Source organism: Gallinula chloropus, assembly GCF_964237585.1.
Source record: "Gallinula chloropus genome assembly, chromosome: 1".
Taxonomy (NCBI): domain Eukaryota; kingdom Metazoa; phylum Chordata; class Aves; order Gruiformes; family Rallidae; genus Gallinula; species Gallinula chloropus.
Window position 1 is genome coordinate 118,408,028 of NC_140085.1, and position 19,141 is coordinate 118,427,168.

Genomic DNA, 19,141 nt, shown 5'->3' on the forward strand with positions numbered 1-19,141 from the left:
TCTGATGTGATGGTTAATACACTTGTCTGACAGGGACTGGGGAGAAGGATTTCCAGCCCCTAAGACAGGTTTTTGCATTAGAAATGCAGCTCCTCACGCAGGGAAGAAAAGCTACATAGAACATTTGTAAATGTTTTGTTTGCAGGGGACTCAAGTAGACTTTTTAAAATGTTCGGGGGTTTTAAGCACACCTTATGCACAGAACATTGAACAATATGCTAGTGGAAGTGTTTGCATAATTTATTGATTTATGGCTAATGTCAAAGGCATCTATCTCTCCACCTACATGGACCAAGCAGTTCTTACAGCAGGCTGCAGTTATTACAGCAGGCTATCTTAATCAGTATTTCAGTTCTGCTCCGGAACACTTACCCGTTTCCAAATTACAATACAAACTGGATCCGGGTCTCTCTTTTCCCTTTCAGCCTGACTAGAAAAACAAGTTGAGACGTGTTGCTACTATTCCAGGCTGTGGGAAGGAAGCACAGTGGTATCTTCTCTCTCCATGGTGGCACTGTCATCTATAGCAGGTATGACATTTCAGGTTCTTTGCTCCCCGTTAATGTAAACTAGGTGCTCCCACGCAGGTCCTCCCCACTTACACCGTTCCCCACCCTCCCTCATCATATACAATAAACCACACAGTCCTCCAAAAGCTGTCATGGTACAATTACCCTTGGTTGTATCCGGAGGAGCAAGAGCAACTTTATACTCTGAGAGAAAAAGTGTCCTGGAAAAATAAATGAAAAAAAAAAAAACCCCAAACCCCACCCCAAGCTTTCTGTTTATTCCTGGACCCCTGTATTAGTGAGCATCATTTTATGCAAGTCAGCAGCTGTGGTTTTATTCCCTAGTACTGCTCTGTAAACAACTGGTCAACCGACGTGCGAGCGTCCCCTCCGCGAGCCTTCCAGTCTCATACGAATGGTTCCGCCGCCGCGCCGTTCAGTTTGTTCTTGCTTTTGTTTCTGGAGAGGAGCTTTCTGTTGAGGATCCGCGACAGCGTGCCCCCCTTCTTGCGCGTGTCCTCCGACAGCGGCTGCTGCAGGTAGACAAGGTCGTTGTGCGACTGGCTCATGCCCGGGTCCTTCTGGTGGTGGCGCCGGCGGAAGAAGAGCTTCGCGCTTTTTTTCAGAATCCCACCTGTGGAAGGCACACAGCAGAGGCACGGGGCACTTTAGACAGAACAGGCTGGGGCTGGGCTGTAGCTAACAGCAGTACGACCGAGAGACGCTTTGCTCTCCACATTTCCAGCTTAAGCATCATCACCCCCGGTAACTATTCAAACACTGTTTAGAAAGCCAAGAGCGTGGTGAATCTAAAGCAAGAACGCTGACGGTCTGTAACCTAGGGGCTGTAACAGCACGAGTTCCACCTTGGAACGAGTGGTTTCAGACGCCGGGAAATGCGAGCAGTCGTCGTGCTTTCAGCCAGAGGCACAGACACGTACACTACATGCTGCTGAACCCCTCCCTGCCCCGCTGTCGATCCAGCTTTCTCCCAGCTGAACACCACTGAGAAATTCAGACTGCGTGGAAGTATTTCTCCGCTTCTCCTCATTCCATGCAAGTATCATGCAAACCGAATGGCTCGGGTTCATGACAGCCTGCGGTAGTTTGAGATCCGTGCGTATCCACACGCTCTTAAGAGGTAGCAGTAATGTTCAGGAGAGAGGAGCTCACACACATTGCTAGAGGAGCACTAAGGAAAAAGGGAATTTTCCTTCAGTTCTTTCAGAAATGATACTGTTAGAAGGAAGGAAAGCTACAGTGGAACATGCCTATGAGCAATCGAGTATTGATCCTCCAATTTCAGTTTCTAAGGCCAATATGCACATCTTACGGAAGTCTCCTTCCTTATCCTTTGTTAGTTCCAAATGTTCTTCTGAAAGCTATGGTAGTGTTCCAACATACACATGCACAACAGCGTTTGGTGTGGGTTGTACACTGGGTTCTCACGTGTCAAACAGGCACATCCCAATGAAAGGATTGACAATCTTCCCAAGGCAATGAAAGGACAGAGTATTTTATAAAAAGGAACGAAACAGAGGAAGCAATGTTATTCTCTGCTGTTTGAGATATGAAAGGAGCTGGAAAGATTAGCCCGTGATGCACAATACAAAGGTGGCATTTAAATTTGAGGTGAAGGACGCTGTTGGTGTGGGAGAGCAGTACCTGGCAGTCAGCCTGCATGCAGCAGGCCCATACCATACACACCAGGCAGCGGGAATTCTGTACGGATTGGGTAGCATCACCTACAGTAACAATCACGAAGCATTTGCTATTTTAAAATCCTGTTAGGAATAGCAATTCACTCCAAGCAGACTGAGGAGAAGTATTACATCAACGGGTTCAGGAATTTGTTCCAATCCCTTCTGCGGGCAATTAAGTGGCTTCATTTTGTCGCATCCCTTCCCTGATCCCGTGTCAAACCTATCACGTGGCCAAGACAATCGCAACTGTCATCTCACCAGGGACTTGGGGCTCACGTTTCCAACACCAGCCACCGGTCCTCTTCTCTCTTTGCAAGCTCAGGCTGCTTTTCCAGCCACCATTCTGCCAAATCCCACCTTCCCTTCCCATGCGCACACGTGTGCCTGATGCGTAAGGCTGGCAGGGACACCGCTCCGCACTACCGGCACCACTCGGCCTGGCATCCGTACATCAGCCCCAAGGTAAAACCACAACAGTTCTGCCCAGAATTGGGTAAGTGTCGCTGTGCAAGCGGCACGAGCCGGTTTGAACGCAGGAGGACCCAGGTAGCAAGCCAACACAGGAGCCTTCTGGCAGTCAGACTAGTACGTGAGGGCGGTCATCTCCCCGGCAAAGCTTCCACACCTCATTCCCCCGCCACTGTCAGGCTTCCCGATTCTTTCACAGCGCAGCTATTGATTCCTGTCACCCCACGGCCCTGATTCTGCTTCTCCTCCCGTTGCAAATGGATACAAAAAGCAACACAGAGACCAATTGCTTCATGTGACGCTGTGCAGTAGCTAGAATTACATACTCGTCCCCCAAGGACCTGACACAAGTGGCGTGTCGTGTTGCACAGCGGCAGCTGCAGAGCAGGTATTTCACCGCAGCGCCGTGCCACGCAGCCAGATGCTTCTTTGTTCAGAGCAGAGCAGTGACAGACAGACGCTCGGATTTATGACTTTGTATTTTAAGGACTAAGCACTCGGCACCTTGGGAGGATATTCTAGCATTGGTTTGTCCTGCTGCTGCTGGGACCGTTCACATGACAGGACGGGAAGCAGAAGTCAGCTGAAAGCAACTGGAACACGTTGATTTGAAACTTGACCGCTCTTCCATCACCCTCTGATGGATCTTTTTGGCAAGGCAGTACCACTTCAAGCTGTTGTCAACAGCATGAAAGAGACAGTGTTCAACACCACGGTACTGACAGTTGTTAATATGCAAAGGCTGGGGCGGGGGGGGGGGATGATGAGGCCTTGCTGCTGTGCAGCTTTTGTTTTAGCAGTCAGCTGTTCTGTCCAGCAGTCCTGGCAACTGCAGCTGAAGCTGTGCCAGCAGAAGGAGTAGGACAGAAGGGTTTACCCATAAGCAGCTATTTAGTCCTATCCATTCAGCCCAATTTCTCATCCTAGGAAACAGAACCGCACCAAGAATGCTGCAAAAATGGTGCTGGTGGCTGGAGATAACTCACATCAGCTGAAAAACAGCAGGCAGTGTTTCCCTGAGAGCAGCACAGGCTCAGCACAAGCAGCAGGCCCCGCTCCCTGCCATGAAAGCTCCCTGTGCTTTTGGAGGTACTGAGGTCAGTGCTACCTGGAAGCTTGCCACATGCCCACTGCCACCCATCAGTCTCTAGCCAGGTTGGTACGTGCTGCCTGACAGTGGCTCCAGCTGTTGTGGAGACATGCATCCCTGCTGAGAAGGCAGGGAAGGGCAAACCACAAGCTTGGCAATGCTCGTGCTATTTGCATGCTTACTTCTCCAGTTCAACGGGATCCATATGCCAACTCTGCCCCTAATGCCAGGAGATAAGGGGAGAGCATGTCAAGAGTGCTGTACAGACTGACTGGCCTTTGCAGGCTCCCCTGCACTAGTTTAGGGCGTTCTGAAAACGTTTGTGGGTCCAGGATCACTTCTGAATATCATTTTTCTAAATGAAGGAAGATTTCCTCCCACATCTACAAGGATATGAATAGAGATCGCTTCTTTCCATTCCTTCCCAACTTCCAAAACAGTCAGGTGGTTTTCTGAATACCTGCTGAGGTCCTGGTAGCTCTACAAGTTAGGCTAGAAAAGAAAGCTAGAAAACTGTAAGCAGCAGGTTTTAAAATAAGCTTTCTGCATGTGCATATTGAGTTACGGGGTCACACACATGGTTTGGATGAGCAGATTTTGATTGATAACCAGGTGCCAGAGTAACAGGCATGACAGAGAGGGATCAGGAATGTAGAGTGCCTCTCCAAGCCTTCCTTGCTGTCCATTCTGCATGACCCACCTGGACAGCACAACCACCAGAATGATTTGTTACACCTGGCTAGTCTGCCAAGACACCTGAGCACGGGAAGCTAATTTTGGAGGGAGGAAAGGAAATGGATGGGGGAAGAGAACAGGTGCCAAACTACGTTTCACTTCAGTTTTTACAATGATCATACCGTTGTGCAGCTACATTTTCTTAAAAATAGAAGACAAACATAACTTACTGCGAAGGTAATTAATTCTGGTTGGCATAGTAGTCCTCTTAAGTTTATAAAAGGGAATGGTTAAGAAAGAGGAAGTCAGAGAGGTAAAACCAAAAATATGCAAGAGTAAAAAAAAAATAAATGCAGTTCTAACTTTAAAACATTAACACATATACCAGGCTTTTTAAAGCAGAAGGGCATTTGTTTGCTTTGTTTGGGCTTTTTGTTGTGTGTTTGTTGTTTTTTTTAAAGGGACAGCATGTAACAAGACAGAAGCCCTGAACTAGTCAAAGCTAACCCCAACGCAGGGGAATTCAGATGTTTTCATTATCTCACTTCATAAAAGCTACTCAGCTGTGACAAAGCAGAGATCCAAGAATCCCAGGAAGAGATCTGGGAGGGTATTTGTGACAGTTTTTTAAAGTATTTTTTGAAGAGGAGACAACTCTCTCAAATATTAGCAAGACTTTGTGTGTTTTCACAGTCCTACACTACACTGTGTAAACAGGGCCTTTAGAAGCCTCATCTGTGTGCAACATACTGCAAAGGGAAAAACAAAACTTAAGAGCTTACAACAAAAGACTTAAGAGCTCACACACAAACTTCCTCTTGCTTGTTTTAGAATAAAGTGTTAAAGAAGAGTCCAGAGGTTTTACAAAATCTCATTCAGCTTCCTCAACTTTTCCAGGCTCCAAATGAGACAAATCCCATCACCACTAACCCCCTGCCCACACCTCAAACACACCAGAAGCCTTTCCAATGCCTGACTGTTGCATGTTGAAGTGATCATTGCCAGACCACCCTGATCTATCGGGTGGAGCAATGCAACTGTGAGTAGGCCCGAAAACCTCAATGCTCTACGGGAGGGAAGGTTTAGATTAGATATTAGGGGGAAGTTTTTTACAGAAAGAGTGGTGAGGTGCTGGAACAGGCTGCCCAGAGAAGTAGTAGATTCCCCGTTCCTGGAGGTGTTCAAGGCCAGGTTGGATGGGGCCCTGGGCAGCCTTGTGTAGATCCAGGCCTGGAGGCTGGTGTCCCTGCCTGTGGCAGGGGGGTTGGAGCTCTATGATCCTTGGGGTCCCTTCCAACCCAGACCATTCTATGATTCTATGAGAGCCTTGGCAAAGAGGTCAGGTGTATGCCTTGGTCGGGGAGAATGCAATAATCCAGCAATATGCTGAGGTTTTGTAGTAAGCTGTTTTACAGTATCTCTGCCTAAGGAAAGGACAGAAACTAAAGAAGCAAAAGAAGGATGGATATGGCTGAGAAGCACAACCATTTTTGCCACTTCAACGTGCAGCCCATGAGACCGGTGTGCTGCCTGTTCAGAGCACACTCTGCTGCTCTGGCTCTGGTGTCAGACCTCCTAACAGCCCCTGTGTTTACTTCTTACCCACAAGCCAGGGCTACAGCCACAGAGGATAATGGATTTATAAAGGAAACAAAAAAAATCCCAAGGCATTCTCAAACTGCAGCTATCCAGCTGTGTAACTACATAAGCAAAATGATTTGACCCCTTGTTTACTTATTAAATTACTTTTTATTCTATTTCCTTTAGTGAACTACATACTCATGAAATCAGTGAAGAGGAAGAAACTGTTCATGAGGTAGTTAAAATAGAAGGTGTTTCTGGTTTAGCTGTGGTGCTTCCTGAGCACATGCTTTAGTGAGTGCAGGGGGGTCTTCTGCTCAGAGACGTGAAGGAGAAGGAATGTACAACTGTGGATCCTTGCCATTTTCACCTCAGCAATGGGGCAGCTAATAATGCACAAGTCCTTTTTTACAAGTACAGAGTTTTCATTGGGTTGTTGATAATGTGGCTAGTTATTTCTCTCCCAGATCACCAAGTGTGGCCTAGTGAGCTGCCTTTCCAACTCCTAAGGGTGAGCCCTTCTGTTCCCCTGATGGAGGGTGAGTGCAAGAGAGCCTGACCCAGCTTGATCGCCACAGGTCTGCACTCTTTATGGCTGCTAGTAAGATGGCTTCAACCCACACCACAATGACAAGGAGTTTAAGGACAAGACTCAGTAAGAAAGGACGGGCTGCTACAGTGTTGCATACCACTGCCAATTACGTAGAGAAAGCGGTCATCTGCTGAAGCAGAGGTAAGGATCACATACCTTTAGATTTTTTCATGCTCCCAGTTTCTGAAACACTTAATGAGCTCCCAGATATTTCTTCACAGGTCTGGTCTAAGAGTGTGTTGGTGTCCCACTGTTGGTTGCCATTCTCCAAACCCCAAGCCTTATGGGCACTTTGCTGTGGGTCAGTATCAGGTACTATTTCTGAAGCACCATATGACGTCTTTTCAGCAGAGGTGACTTTTGCAGCAGCTTCTTCTGCAGTGGGTGGATCTACTTCTTTGCAGGAGCTGTCCATGGCTGCAGCATAGTCCATCATCAGTGCAGCTTCACTGTCCTGAGATAAAGAGGTCTGCCACATAAAAACAAGAGATGACACTGACACAAGCCACTCTGCTGGAGGAAAAAAACAAGCCTGCCTACAGAAGTTCTTTTCTCTTCTTTACACTTTTACTAGTATTGCTCAGGGCTACCAGAAAGGCGCTGTGAGGCTTCCTTAGCACCACCACAGGAGAGGGGCATAGAGCCAAGTTTTAATAATGTTGTTAAAGCCAAAAGTCTGGGAAAAAAATATTAGGTGTAGCCCTCCCACTTATCCCCTGCCCCACTGCTAGTAACAGGACTCTTTCCTACAGGTGCTGCTGTAATGAAGGATCAGCACACATAGACAATAGTCTTCTGGTTGTTTTAAGAAACATTAAGCATTTGATCTTGTAGAAGGACTTGTTGGCACCTGTATCTTCTAAATCCAGATCCAGGCAGTCCCAGTACCCCCACATCCCAAGCAGATACATCCACCACCGTGGCAGCTGACCCTCATTCCCGTCCCAGGCATAGCAGTGATTACATGTGTACCCACGCCCACTGACTCAGCTTTCACCCAGAGCTCTTTAGGGGTCCTGCACATAACAGGAAGACTTGACAGCACGTGCCCGTACAGCAGCCTGCAGGGAAAGGACTGCAGACAGGCACTGAGCAACAGGCAGGGTACTAGGGCTGTGGATGAAGAGTCTGGAGGAATGTTATTCACCATGTGAGGAAGAGTTTTCTGTTTGCCCTCCCTCTGGAACAGAGCCCAGAGAACTGGGCCTTTTTCAGAGGGTTTTAACAACTTTGAAAAAAAAAAACAGAAAAACTTTTCATACTTTTTCTGTTCATCTTCTCTCCATGAGCAAAACACACAGGGGGTCTAATAATCCTCTATTCTCACCTAAACTGGTTTTCCCAAATCCTCCCCCTCTACTCTGCCCTGGTCAGGCCCCACCTGGAGTACTGTGTCCAGTTCTGGGCTCCCTGGTATAAAAAGGACAGGGATCTCCTTGAGAGAGTCCAAAGAAGGGCTACGAAGATGATTAAGGGACTGGAGCATCTCCCCTATGAGGAGAGGCTGAATAAGCTGGGGCTGTTCAGTCTTGAGAAGAGAAGACTAAGGGGGGATCTAATTAAAGTTTATAATTATCTGAAGCAGGGGATGCAGGGGGAATCAGCCAGCCCCTTTTCAGTGATCTGTGGGGACAGGACAAGGGGCAATGGCTGCAAGTTGGAGCACAGGAAGTTCCGCACCAACATGTGGAAAAACTTTTTCACAGTGAGGGTGACAGAGCCCTGGGACAGGCTGCCCAGGGGGGTGGTGGAGTCTCCTTCTCTGGAGATACTCAAGACTCTTCTGGACGCCTATCTGTGCAATATGTGCTAGGGAGCTGCTTTGGCAGGGGCGTTGGACCCAATGATCTCTTGAGGTCCCTTCCAACCCCTATGATTCTGTGATTCTGTGAAATCCCGAATCATCCCACCCCAGACTACCATGCATTTTTAGTCAGTATGTCAAATCTAACAATCAAAACCCAACACCATCCCCAGCAAACCCATCCTGATTTGGCTTAATCCAAAGAGTTACTGAAGCAAACTAGCACAGAGACCTAGATCCTACAGAGACCGATGAATGAGCAAGAGCACGTTAGGTTAATGTCGCACTCAGCAGAGCAAAGACTTTACAGTACTAAGCATTAAATGTAAGTGGTGTTTTCTGCTTTACCTTGGACACCCCTGATATGATAATGGTGCTTTTCTTTCTGGGAGACTTAAGCTTCTGTTTTGCAGACTCACTTAACTGCCGAATAGCTGCTTCTGCAACAGGGTCGGTGCCATTCAGTACCAGCAGTTCTGAAAAGAAAGCATTATTTCAGAGGGGAAAGAAGAAAAACAGGAAAAAAAACAGAGCAAAGAGAGGCAGAATTTGTTCTTGAGTTCAAAATCAAAGAAAGTAGCAGAAATGGTATAAACACCAGGCACACCAAAACATGTTCCCATTCACCACCCAGCTATTTGGTCTGTCTTTCCCTTCTGTTACCCATTCTTTTGGGAAAAGGTGCCTAAGTCGCAGTTACAAACCCTCGCAGTGAGCACACTGGAGCTGCTTCCAAAGCCGGTAAAGCACACCTTCTCTTCCCCTCCAAATGTGCACAGGAGTATGAAACCTGCCTTAGAAACTGCTCTTTACTCAAGTTCATTCTTAAGCATGGCCACTTAAGCATGGCCCCTTCTGGCACTGAGCGTGTGAGTACTGTGGGCACGGCACATACGCGCTAATCACATTCGTCAAGCTCAGGAACAAACGAGGCTAAGAAAGTTAACAAGACAAAAATCCCCGTATTTAATTGCCCGAGGTAGACTCTTCTGTTAAAGAGTTTTAACAACAAAAGCACAGAGGCAGGAATAGCCCCAGCATTAATTAAACTGAGCACTGTCTTTTGTTACTGTGACATTAATGCAGTCAAAGACAAGGCCTGAATAATTATGCAGCACTGAGCGTCTTGAATACTTTTGGTACTTCAAGAGTATGTGTGCCCACGGGGTATTCACACCCCAGCACGTCTCTACACATCATAGACCTCTGCTTTTCCATCTCCCTAGCCACTTCAAAGCCCCCAGGAACAGCTGAGAGCATCCAGGACAGGATCAGTGGCACTCACTAATTCCTGGTGTCATTGCTTAGAACGATGGCATCTTTCCTGTAGCGCTTGTTGCTATTTTGGCATGTTGCTTGCTGTAACTACCACCTAAGTTACTGCCATACCAAATGTTCCTTTGTGTTTCTTTCATTTGGCTTAAGCTTTCACTCTAATGAGTAATTCTTCCTGCTGTATTGTATAAACATTTCACAGAAATTCCCCTGCACTCCCATAAAAACACTGGCCACATCAATGTCCTCTAAGTTGCCTGCAGATGAGTTTTCCTGTAAGTGCTTTGTATCTTTAATATCATAAACAGTTATAAGAATCAGCTCAGAAGTCTAACACTACCTTAACATTTCCAAAATTAGCTTCACATGGTATCTGAGTACTTCTTGGTCTAGAGGTAGGGAAAGATTCAAGTGCTTATAGAGCCAGTCATGGTTACAGGTTCATGCTCTTCCCCAGATTTAAGTCTTTTGGCCAATACATCTCTATCTCTCAGCAAGCCTTCAGAGTGTTCCAGGAGCAGTCTAGATCATCTCTAGATTGCCCCACGTCCACTCAAATCTGTACAAGGAAAACCTGAATCCACATCATGTGCTACATCTGTATTTACTGTCGCCTGCAGAGCTACTGAAAGATTGAAGGGGAAGCACACAAGGGACTGAAAAATGGGCTGAAAAGTCAGGGTTGCAACTCCAAAGGGTGAAATGCCCCAGAGTCAACATTAGTTTCAACACCGTCAAAGTGAATTCACAAAGTTGTCTCAGTGCCACTCTGAAGACACTTCAGCTGTACACCAGGTGATGTAGCAAGGTGGACGAACAGGCACAGCAATACTGTGCACCTGCACTAGCACAAAAAGGCCCGGTGGCACAGCTACAAAGAGAATTCCAGTCTTCCTCACACCAGCCCAGATCCGTCCCTTCCGTTCAGACTCAGAGTGGGGGCATCACAGTGGCCTGAGAGGTAACTTCCACGGGGCTTTCATTCTGTGCACTGCCTTTATGAAAGAGGAACCTTCCACTCGCAGCTAAGAGAGAAGACAGCATGGCTTTTCTGCAGTCACCTCCTCTCTTCAAACCACACCTCACTGGTATTTACTGAAAATTAGTAAGTTACATCACCAGTTAAAACCAAACTTCTACTGCAAGACTGCTACATCCCTAACCCCAGCAGCCATACGGGTTTGCTGCTATTTGAACAGGACCACGTTAATGCCATGTGCAGCACAGAGAGATGTGTTCTCATTAGAAGCTTTGGACATTTCTATTACCTGTATCTGAAGATGATAAAGTTTTGCTGACTGGAGCACCATGGATAGCTTGAATAGAGAAATCCTTTTCAATCACCTTGACTTTCACTGGGGTTTTCACAGGAGAATCTGAGAAACAAGTATTTTTGTTATTTAAGCTGTTCAAGACATTTATTATGAAAATAATGAGAATTTAATATACCAGTGTTAAACCCTGCTCAAAATCATGTTTGAGAGAGCAGTTTAATACAAGTTGTCAATGCATGCTCTATGGTACCCTGACCCCAAAAGACACGTGAAGTGCAGGGCTTTGTTGGTTTTAAACATTTTACTGTAATATGCTAGACAACACCCACTTAAGTAAAAGATCTGCTTTAACAGGTTTAAATAATGCAGCTCTTTGCAAGGCTTCACAAAAAGGCTGTTTAAAAGGTTTTACTTCCACATTTATCCCAAGAAAAACTGGGGAATCTACTCCTGAAAGACATGCTGAAAAGATCTGTTCATCACAAGAGGACACCAATCCTCATTAGAGACTATAACACAGACCAAGGATAGAAGGCACAGGAAGTTTGTCGTCAGCAGGCACTGTATGAGTCTGATACTCCTGTCATGTGGAAACCCACCCACCAAAACCAAGCTCTTCTGCACTATCACTCTACCATCAAGTTTTACAGCATGTATTAAAAGGAGCACTAATGACACCTCTTGTAAGAGCAAGGTTTCACAAAAATCAAAAGCCTGATTCTGAAGATTAATAACAATTCCCTCCCCACCAACACATCTGAGAAGCCTGGGCAGCAGCACCTTTCCTTACATCCCACTCCCTCAACTTCTCCTGGTCCCCACAGATAACAGTGAGAGTGGACACAGGAAGAAGTGGATTTCCTCACCTGTGCTCAGGGGTGACGACCTCCCTTCTAGACGAGGTTTGGTTTTCACAGCGGTTACAGTAGTGACCACAGTCCCACAGGGCATCACAGTGCGATCCTTTTCTATCTTCGTGGCTGGCACTGGAGAAGAGACTTGCCATGTCTTTAATTCAGTGGGTTCTATAAAGAAGAACTAGGAAGACCAAAAAGAAAATCACCTTAGAAGCACAGTCAAGTAAGAAGGACACTAACATTTTCCAGCTAGTACTTCTTTAACATTTTTACTAGCGTTCCAGAGCTGAAGACCCTGTGAAGTGTTCCCAACATGCAGACTGAATGCACTACTCTAACTCGGCCACAAAAGGAGCTGCACTGCAAGTGGCAGTTGCAAGCACAAGATTAGCACTGATGAGCACTTCCCAAAGTAAAAGGTCCACTGTAAAAGCATCTGAACACAGCAGTACCTCTGCACTAATGGATCCCAGCCCGGGCCCTGGCTCCAAGCTGCTCTCACTGGCCCAGCTGTTCAGTGCAAAGCTTTGTTGCCCAGAAGGTTGCTTCCTGAACAAGTCTAGAGGTACAGTCACCTTCGCAGATAAAGGACCTAGAAGAAATAAAATGAACAAAAAATCAGCGCCCACCTGAGCTGTCAGTACGTTTAAGGGTGAGGAGAGGGGAAAGGAGGAGGAAGAACACAGGTGGCTCATTGCAAGAACTGGTTCTACACCACGGGGCAGAAACATATCGGTTTTCAGCACTTGTTCCCATTTTACAATTACTCAGCCTGGCCTAACACTGTGCAACAGGAAAGAAAGAAGACACGAAACATGACTTATTTGCCACTATTTCTGGCTGTTGTTTTCCCCTGTATAAGCAGAGTGTTTAGGGGAAAAGAAAACATCTGGAAACATTACTGTCAGTTTCTTGAATAAACACCTTGAGATACTTCCTGGTCTCAGCACCCACCTTGCCCCCATTAGGAAGGGTGATGCTTCTCCAAATAACCCAAAGTTGCAGCAGTTCAGCGGAAGGGGTTTCTTGCCACTGAAGGCTAACTGCAAACTGCAACAGCAGCAGCAAGTAGTAAAAATGTTTCAGGCCCCGTGGTTTATATTTAATCCAATATAATCAGAATGAGGGTGTTTTATATACCAGGTAATTGCTAGGCAGCCTTCGGGACTTGAAGAAGAGGGATTTAGGATTAACACCCATGATTCCCCTTTAGCCACAGAAAGACCTGGAAAGCTTAACTTGAAACCAAAATTGCTCACAGCAGATCTGTTAAAAATTTAGATGGCTGAAAAATTGCACATGGAAGACTTGGTATGTTGACAGTCCAGAAGGCAACTCAAGGTTTCTCCGTAACCTTAATTCAGAGGAGGACAGAGACACGTGAATGGTGTATTCTCTCTTCAGTCTATGGTTACTGATGGAAGTCAAGGTGTACATGGACAGCACTTAACCCAGGTCCAACAAGTGCCCAAGAAGTCCACAGTTTCCCATGGATTTCAATTCTGGGATCAATATTTGAGGAAGAGTTTAAAAACTTACTGAAGTCATAAATTTTCCCTGAGCTGCCCGTTTCGTGCAAGGTTGGCTGGCTATTTTCAGCTGCCGTTCTTTCCCCCAGGGCCATCCAGAGCCATGCTGGAGGCACACTGGCTTTCACTACCAGGACAAGTCAGCAGAAGACATCTAAGCTTTAATGCAGGTTCAGAAATTTGACAGTTTCTTCACTGGTGATACAGCCAGGAAGAACTAAGAGAGGATTTGTGTCAACCTCTAGCAAGGCTCACGAGTTGATCATGCAAAACAATTCAGTTTTAATACTTACTATCCAACTTCCCATCTTCTACTATTTGGAGTTGCAACGATTTTGATTTGGCACTTAGTTCACTGTGAAGTAAATGAAACTGTGTTAGGTCTTTGCAGGCAAGCAGGTTTCCCCCACCACTTTGGTCTTCCCCATTCCTGTTATGGTTGCCAACACCCCAACTCTTCTTGGCCTTACAAGTGGCGAACTGCAGCAGGCAGCACTACACGGCACCGCTGGCGGGTACGCTGCACTCGCAGCATCTCTGTGACCTCAGGCAACACTGACTAAAGGGATCAGAGTCAGAAAAACATGGCCTGGTTTTCCCCTGCGTAGCTGACAAGCGCTGCCTTTCAAGCTGATGTTGGTCCCTAGTCTGAGTGCTGTACCACAGCACTAAGAAGCTATTTTTTTTTTCCTGGCAGGATCAAATTTGTAAGCCAAGATGCTGGAACAGGTCCAATCAACAGCCCATTCAAAGCCGTGGGATATCCTGTCAAAGCAGGAAACTGTCCTGCAAAAGCAGGACAGATGCAAGTAAACAAAAGTAGCTGCAGGCCTATCTAAGAAGAGCTGGTATTCTTTTTCCAAAACAAGACTTGAGGATGTTGCAAGATAACAAGAACTAGTTTCTGTGTGACAGAACTGATGTGAGCTATTAGCAGAATTACTGGCATGTGTGGCATTTTGTAAGATGGATAACAGATACAAAACCTTTCCTCTAAGACAGACAAGCAAACTGGGTACCTACTGAGGAACCTTCCAGTAAAACTTGAGTAAGAACAGAAAAATAGTAAGAACAACAGGGAAAAAAACAAAACAAAACAAAAAAAATAATTCCAAAACTTGAATAAAACAGAATAACATTCTTGGCAGGTGTTCTGCCAAAACCATTAAGAGCAGCCATATATGTATTTCATTTTTGTATGTCTGTGTTTCAGGATGGTGTGATCTTGGTTGCAGGCATCCCGCCTCCATTACATGCTGTGGGATATCATCCATGCAGCAGGTTTTAAGCTCTTCCCTGCCACTCCCGTCCCCTCCTGCACCTCCAAAACTTCAGAGGAAGCACCTTGATGGTACTATTGCTGTTCTTCCCATCAAGCTGAAGCAGAGCCTGATGTGGTGCTCGGTACACTAGTCTTCAGGTAGGTGGGTATTTTTTGAAGAAAATGCAGAAAAAGGAAAGAGGATGAGAACTTGAAAGTGGGTATGCAGCCAAATCGTGATCCCTCATCTGTAAAAGTCCCCAAGCTTACCTCATGCTCTTCTGAAAAGCAGCCAATGGCATGGAAAACCCAGCATTATCCCTAGCACCAAGGCCAAATTCCAGTCAACTTAATCACATCCTGCCTGCCCTCTCTCTGCACTTTCAGTTGCAAAGGGTATTATTCTGAAAAATTTCCCGTCCGAAATCGCTGGGAACGTTTCTGCTCTGCAACACCCAGCATGGATGCTGTTCTACCAACAGATGGCTGAAGTGATCCACAGAGCCAGTGGCTGAAGCACTCTGAGATACTCTAGAATAGAAAGCTGCTACAGACGTGTGATTTTTCCCCCTCTCACTGTGGAGAAGAAATCACATCATGTAAATCCTGAATGCAGTAACCATGTAAATCCTGGCGATGCAGCACAGTGTCACAGGAGAATGTTGCCTGATCTGTGGAGGTCCTCATAACCAAAATCAGTTTAAAAGTTGATGGACTGTGCATGTCTCAAGGAAGAGAGCTTCCCACCTGGCTTTCCACTTGACATCAATCAGGATGAGCAGCAGTTGCACACACCTCCATCAGACCACATAAAAAGGTGGGTCCTTTCAGTTTTGTTCTCCAACATTAATTTTGCTTTGCTGACTACAGCAACTTCTAATCATCTCCCCCCCCCAGCACATGTGCAGAGGGGTCTGGTGTTCTTCAAGGCCTGTACAACTTGTGATGACCAATCCTGGTGCTTTCCTTCAAATCAAGCAGCCCATTTGTCTCTTTCCCCTCAGCTCCCCTGTTTCTGCAGCGCACGGTCCCTAACATTCACAGGCACGGTCCAGTAGGCTGCAACGAGGAGGTAGAAAAGGATCTGTGCAACCTCCCACTCACCCCAACTCTGAGCTGAGGAGGAGCATGCAGAAGCACACACCACTCCTTGAGGAAGAGAGCGCTCGGCATGGACAGGCATATGTCTGAATACACGCTCAGTTCCTTGTAAGCTAAGCCTCAACTGTGAGAGAAGGAATGGATACCATGGATGCCAGGCTGTGACTAGGCAGTGAAGAAAAGTGTCACATGAAAACAAGCAGCATCACCCTCTGAAAGATGTTATTTTCAGAGAGAGAGAGCGCGACAGAAAGCTACCTAAAGAACCAGAGAGACTCCACCACACACAAAGTGCCTCTCACACTAATCATCTGGTAGAACAAAAAAGCCAGCAGTATCTGCAGTTATGTTGCATGGCAGCATCTCTACCCCATTCCCCTGGGAAGCTGCTTCCTCCTGCCTCTGCACGTCTAAAGCTACTAGAGAAACACTCCTCTGACTTCTCCTGCCATCACTGACTCCCCTTCCTCCACTTCCTCAACTCAGGCGATACACAAGCTACCAGGTATTTCTGCTCTGCTGCTAGAACGTGGAAATCAAAATAGATTTAGAACTGCTCACTTTGGACTTTATTTACAGAAGCCATGTGAATCACAAGCTACCATGCAGGCTGCCCAAAGGTCTCATTTTTGTTCTACAGAAAAAGCCCAATCTTGGTAGTTTTACACTCCCTTTGCCATCAATCTTTTAGATGGTCTTTTACATTTCCCACTCAGGGGAGAGAATGGAGATACATCAGATTTCTTCAAATGCAGTTTTTCAAGGTAAAGTGACTTTGAAACCTTGCTAACACTTTTTTTTTTTGGCACTGTATGAAAACAGAAGGTGATTTATTATGCCTGTCACTGCTGTCAGTTACTAGAATCAGGTATCTACCAGGGAAGATCTACAGGCCTATCTGATCTCACATCCGTGCACAGGGTAATTAGATATCCTGAAGTCCCTACCAGCTCCAGACTTCTCACCCAAATGGACATATTTCATAATGACATTCTTCCATGAAAAACCTCACATAGTTTAAGGGAAAAAAAAAGAAAAAGATTCTTTACTACAAAAGTATTCTCAGTAGCTAAGTTACTTACAAGATAAACTCTTCCTTCCAAAAGGGGTTTGCAGCATTTTTGGCTACAGAGCTGGAAAACTTCTGCATAGGGTCATTCAACTGAACTATACACACAAGGTTTGTGCTGCCTGTAAGGGAAATAAAAAAAAAAAATCAATATCCAGTCATTAATATTCCATCACCAAGAAGCACACTTACTCAAAAGAAAGCAAAGAGCCCCCCTACTGCACTTTTGAATAGACTGTTGCAAACACTTCCTCACTCTCCCACAGAATAGATTTTTTTTCCCTCAGTTTGCATGCCATCTACATTAATGGTGACAGTTAAGATGGCATCACCACTCTTACGCGCTGCTCTACGTAGCGTGAAACAGGACGACCCGACTTAGAATTCTGGCATGAAGCAGAAAAATGCAGGCATAAAAAAAGATGAAAAAGGATAGGGATGCAGAATGAGCATCCAGGTGGGTGGCAGTGTGGGTCTGAGGTGGGGAGGGAGAGTAAAGTTGCTTTCAGCCGCTTTAAAAAACCCACAATTTTTCAAAGTTCCTACTGGCCACTGTCAGGGTGGTTTCTTTGGACATCAAAGCAATCTGCTTCTGCTAGCAAGTGAATGGTGACAGTAGTGTTGGCCAACAATGGCTTTTTTGGACTGTGGTTTTTAACAAGTTTGCGACATTTTAGAGCACTGCTGCAGAATTCTTTCTACCTTGATCTTGGAATTTGATAGCTTGGCAAACTGGCATATTAGAGTAGTTGTACTGCTGCTCCAGGGGGAAACAGTCTGCACAACACGTTCCTCTTAAAACAATTCCTTTTGTATGGCTTTGACAGCATCAGGAATCATTTCAGTCCCAGCGTTCCAAAATATCATGGAAAGTGGCAAAAAGCTCAGTACTGACTGGGTACAAAGCAAACAAAAGATACGCTGCCTCCAGTTCTCCAGAAGAATCTCGGTTTGTATTTCCTACCATCAGCTCCCCGTTGTCCTCTGGTGGGGGATCGGGGCTGTGGATGAGCCCTACCAGAGGCACGGAAGCAGCTCGGGCCTGGCAAGGTTATTAGAGGGGACAAAGCCCTGTGTACAGGCAGCTTATTTGGGATCTGCACTAACCCCCGAGTAAGTAGTTTAGCTGCTTTCACGGCGAGCTGAGCCCGAGTTAATGAAGCCGAGGCGGTTTTCTGTTAACCCAGCCATATGTCCCCGCAGCCAGCTCTTGCTGCCAGCAGAGCTCAGCAGCCTGGGGCAGCAACGCCTGAAATTACAGGGGAACACTGACCTACTGATACGGAACGGGGCGTTTTCTGCCCCACGCACCCCGGCGTACACAATTAGGGACTCTCTTAAACAGCAGAAGTCACTTCTGCGCTCGATGATACGCTGTGGACCACACGGTACTAAATCTAGGATCATCTTTGTTTACATACACAAAGTAAGGAGATAAAAATGGGCACAGCCCATAAGCAGATACCAGTTCTGCTACTGGTTACTCACCAGTTGAGCTAACATGCCTATAGGAAAGCCACAAGCTCCTAGAAGCCATGGTAGCATCCACGGTTTATAGGATGATAATGACCGAGGCAAACCGCCCCTCCCCTCTGTGTATCTGTGCAGGTTAGCCTGCAATAATTGCACACTCTGATCGAGTCTCAGAGTTCCAGGAGGATAATTAATTATTACTGCAAGCCAAGGTCAGAAAGAGGGAAGGGAACAATAATTACAAGGCAGCAAGCTATGTCCAGAAGCTAGCATCTTCTCAGAGGTGCAGTATTTCCACTGGATTTCAAGTGTAGCAGCTAAACCCCACTACAAAGCTTCACTTCTCATACTCAGTGCCAAAGCTTTTACACTCCCAGAGTTGCTAGGGAACCAGGAAAATTCCCTCCATCTCGTTTCAGAATAACAAATAGTGATTTTTGCCTCTCAATATCAGGAGTCCCAAAATAGAGCACATTAACTGTTTGCTCTTCCTCTCCTTTTTGGGGAGGGATCAAAGAGGCTTCCCATAAGATGAATCTTCTGTTGTATGCACTGTACAGCACACAGCATTATCCCACCTCATAAATTTCGAAGACAACCAAAATTATCTGCTCTTTTGAAAAGTTTACTTTGCACCACAAAATCTGTAGAGTGAATGAGTTTTCCTGCAATCTACAGTTTTCAGCAGTTTTATTTACGTAGGACATTTCTCTGCAAAGAGTTCCAGGGCTGCTTTAAAAAGAATTTGTTTAAAAAAACAAAAACAAACCGGTCTGCAGAAAGTTTTAGGGGAATTGCTTCCAACTGGGATGAGCAAAGCAGCCTTATGCAAGAGTCTAGGGCAGAAACCTATATACATCTAACTGACAAAAGGAGTACG

The 19,141-nt window shown here is 46.0% G+C and overlaps 1 protein-coding gene across 1 annotated transcript in view; it reads right to left on the reverse strand.

Annotated features, from left to right (window-relative positions):
• Window positions 1-227: 227 nt before the first annotated feature.
• C2CD2 (C2 calcium dependent domain containing 2) overlaps window positions 228-19,141 on the reverse strand; it is a 35,966-nt gene continuing 17,052 nt past the window's right edge. The window contains 8 exon segments of the mRNA XM_084261343.1: window positions 228-1,143; window positions 6,775-7,087; window positions 8,771-8,898; window positions 10,966-11,073; window positions 11,838-12,009; window positions 12,281-12,420; window positions 13,651-13,712; window positions 16,802-16,910. Of these exon segments, the coding sequence (XP_084117469.1) occupies window positions 917-1,143; window positions 6,775-7,087; window positions 8,771-8,898; window positions 10,966-11,073; window positions 11,838-12,009; window positions 12,281-12,420; window positions 13,651-13,712; window positions 16,802-16,910 (1,259 nt within the window). The 3' untranslated portion in view covers window positions 228-916.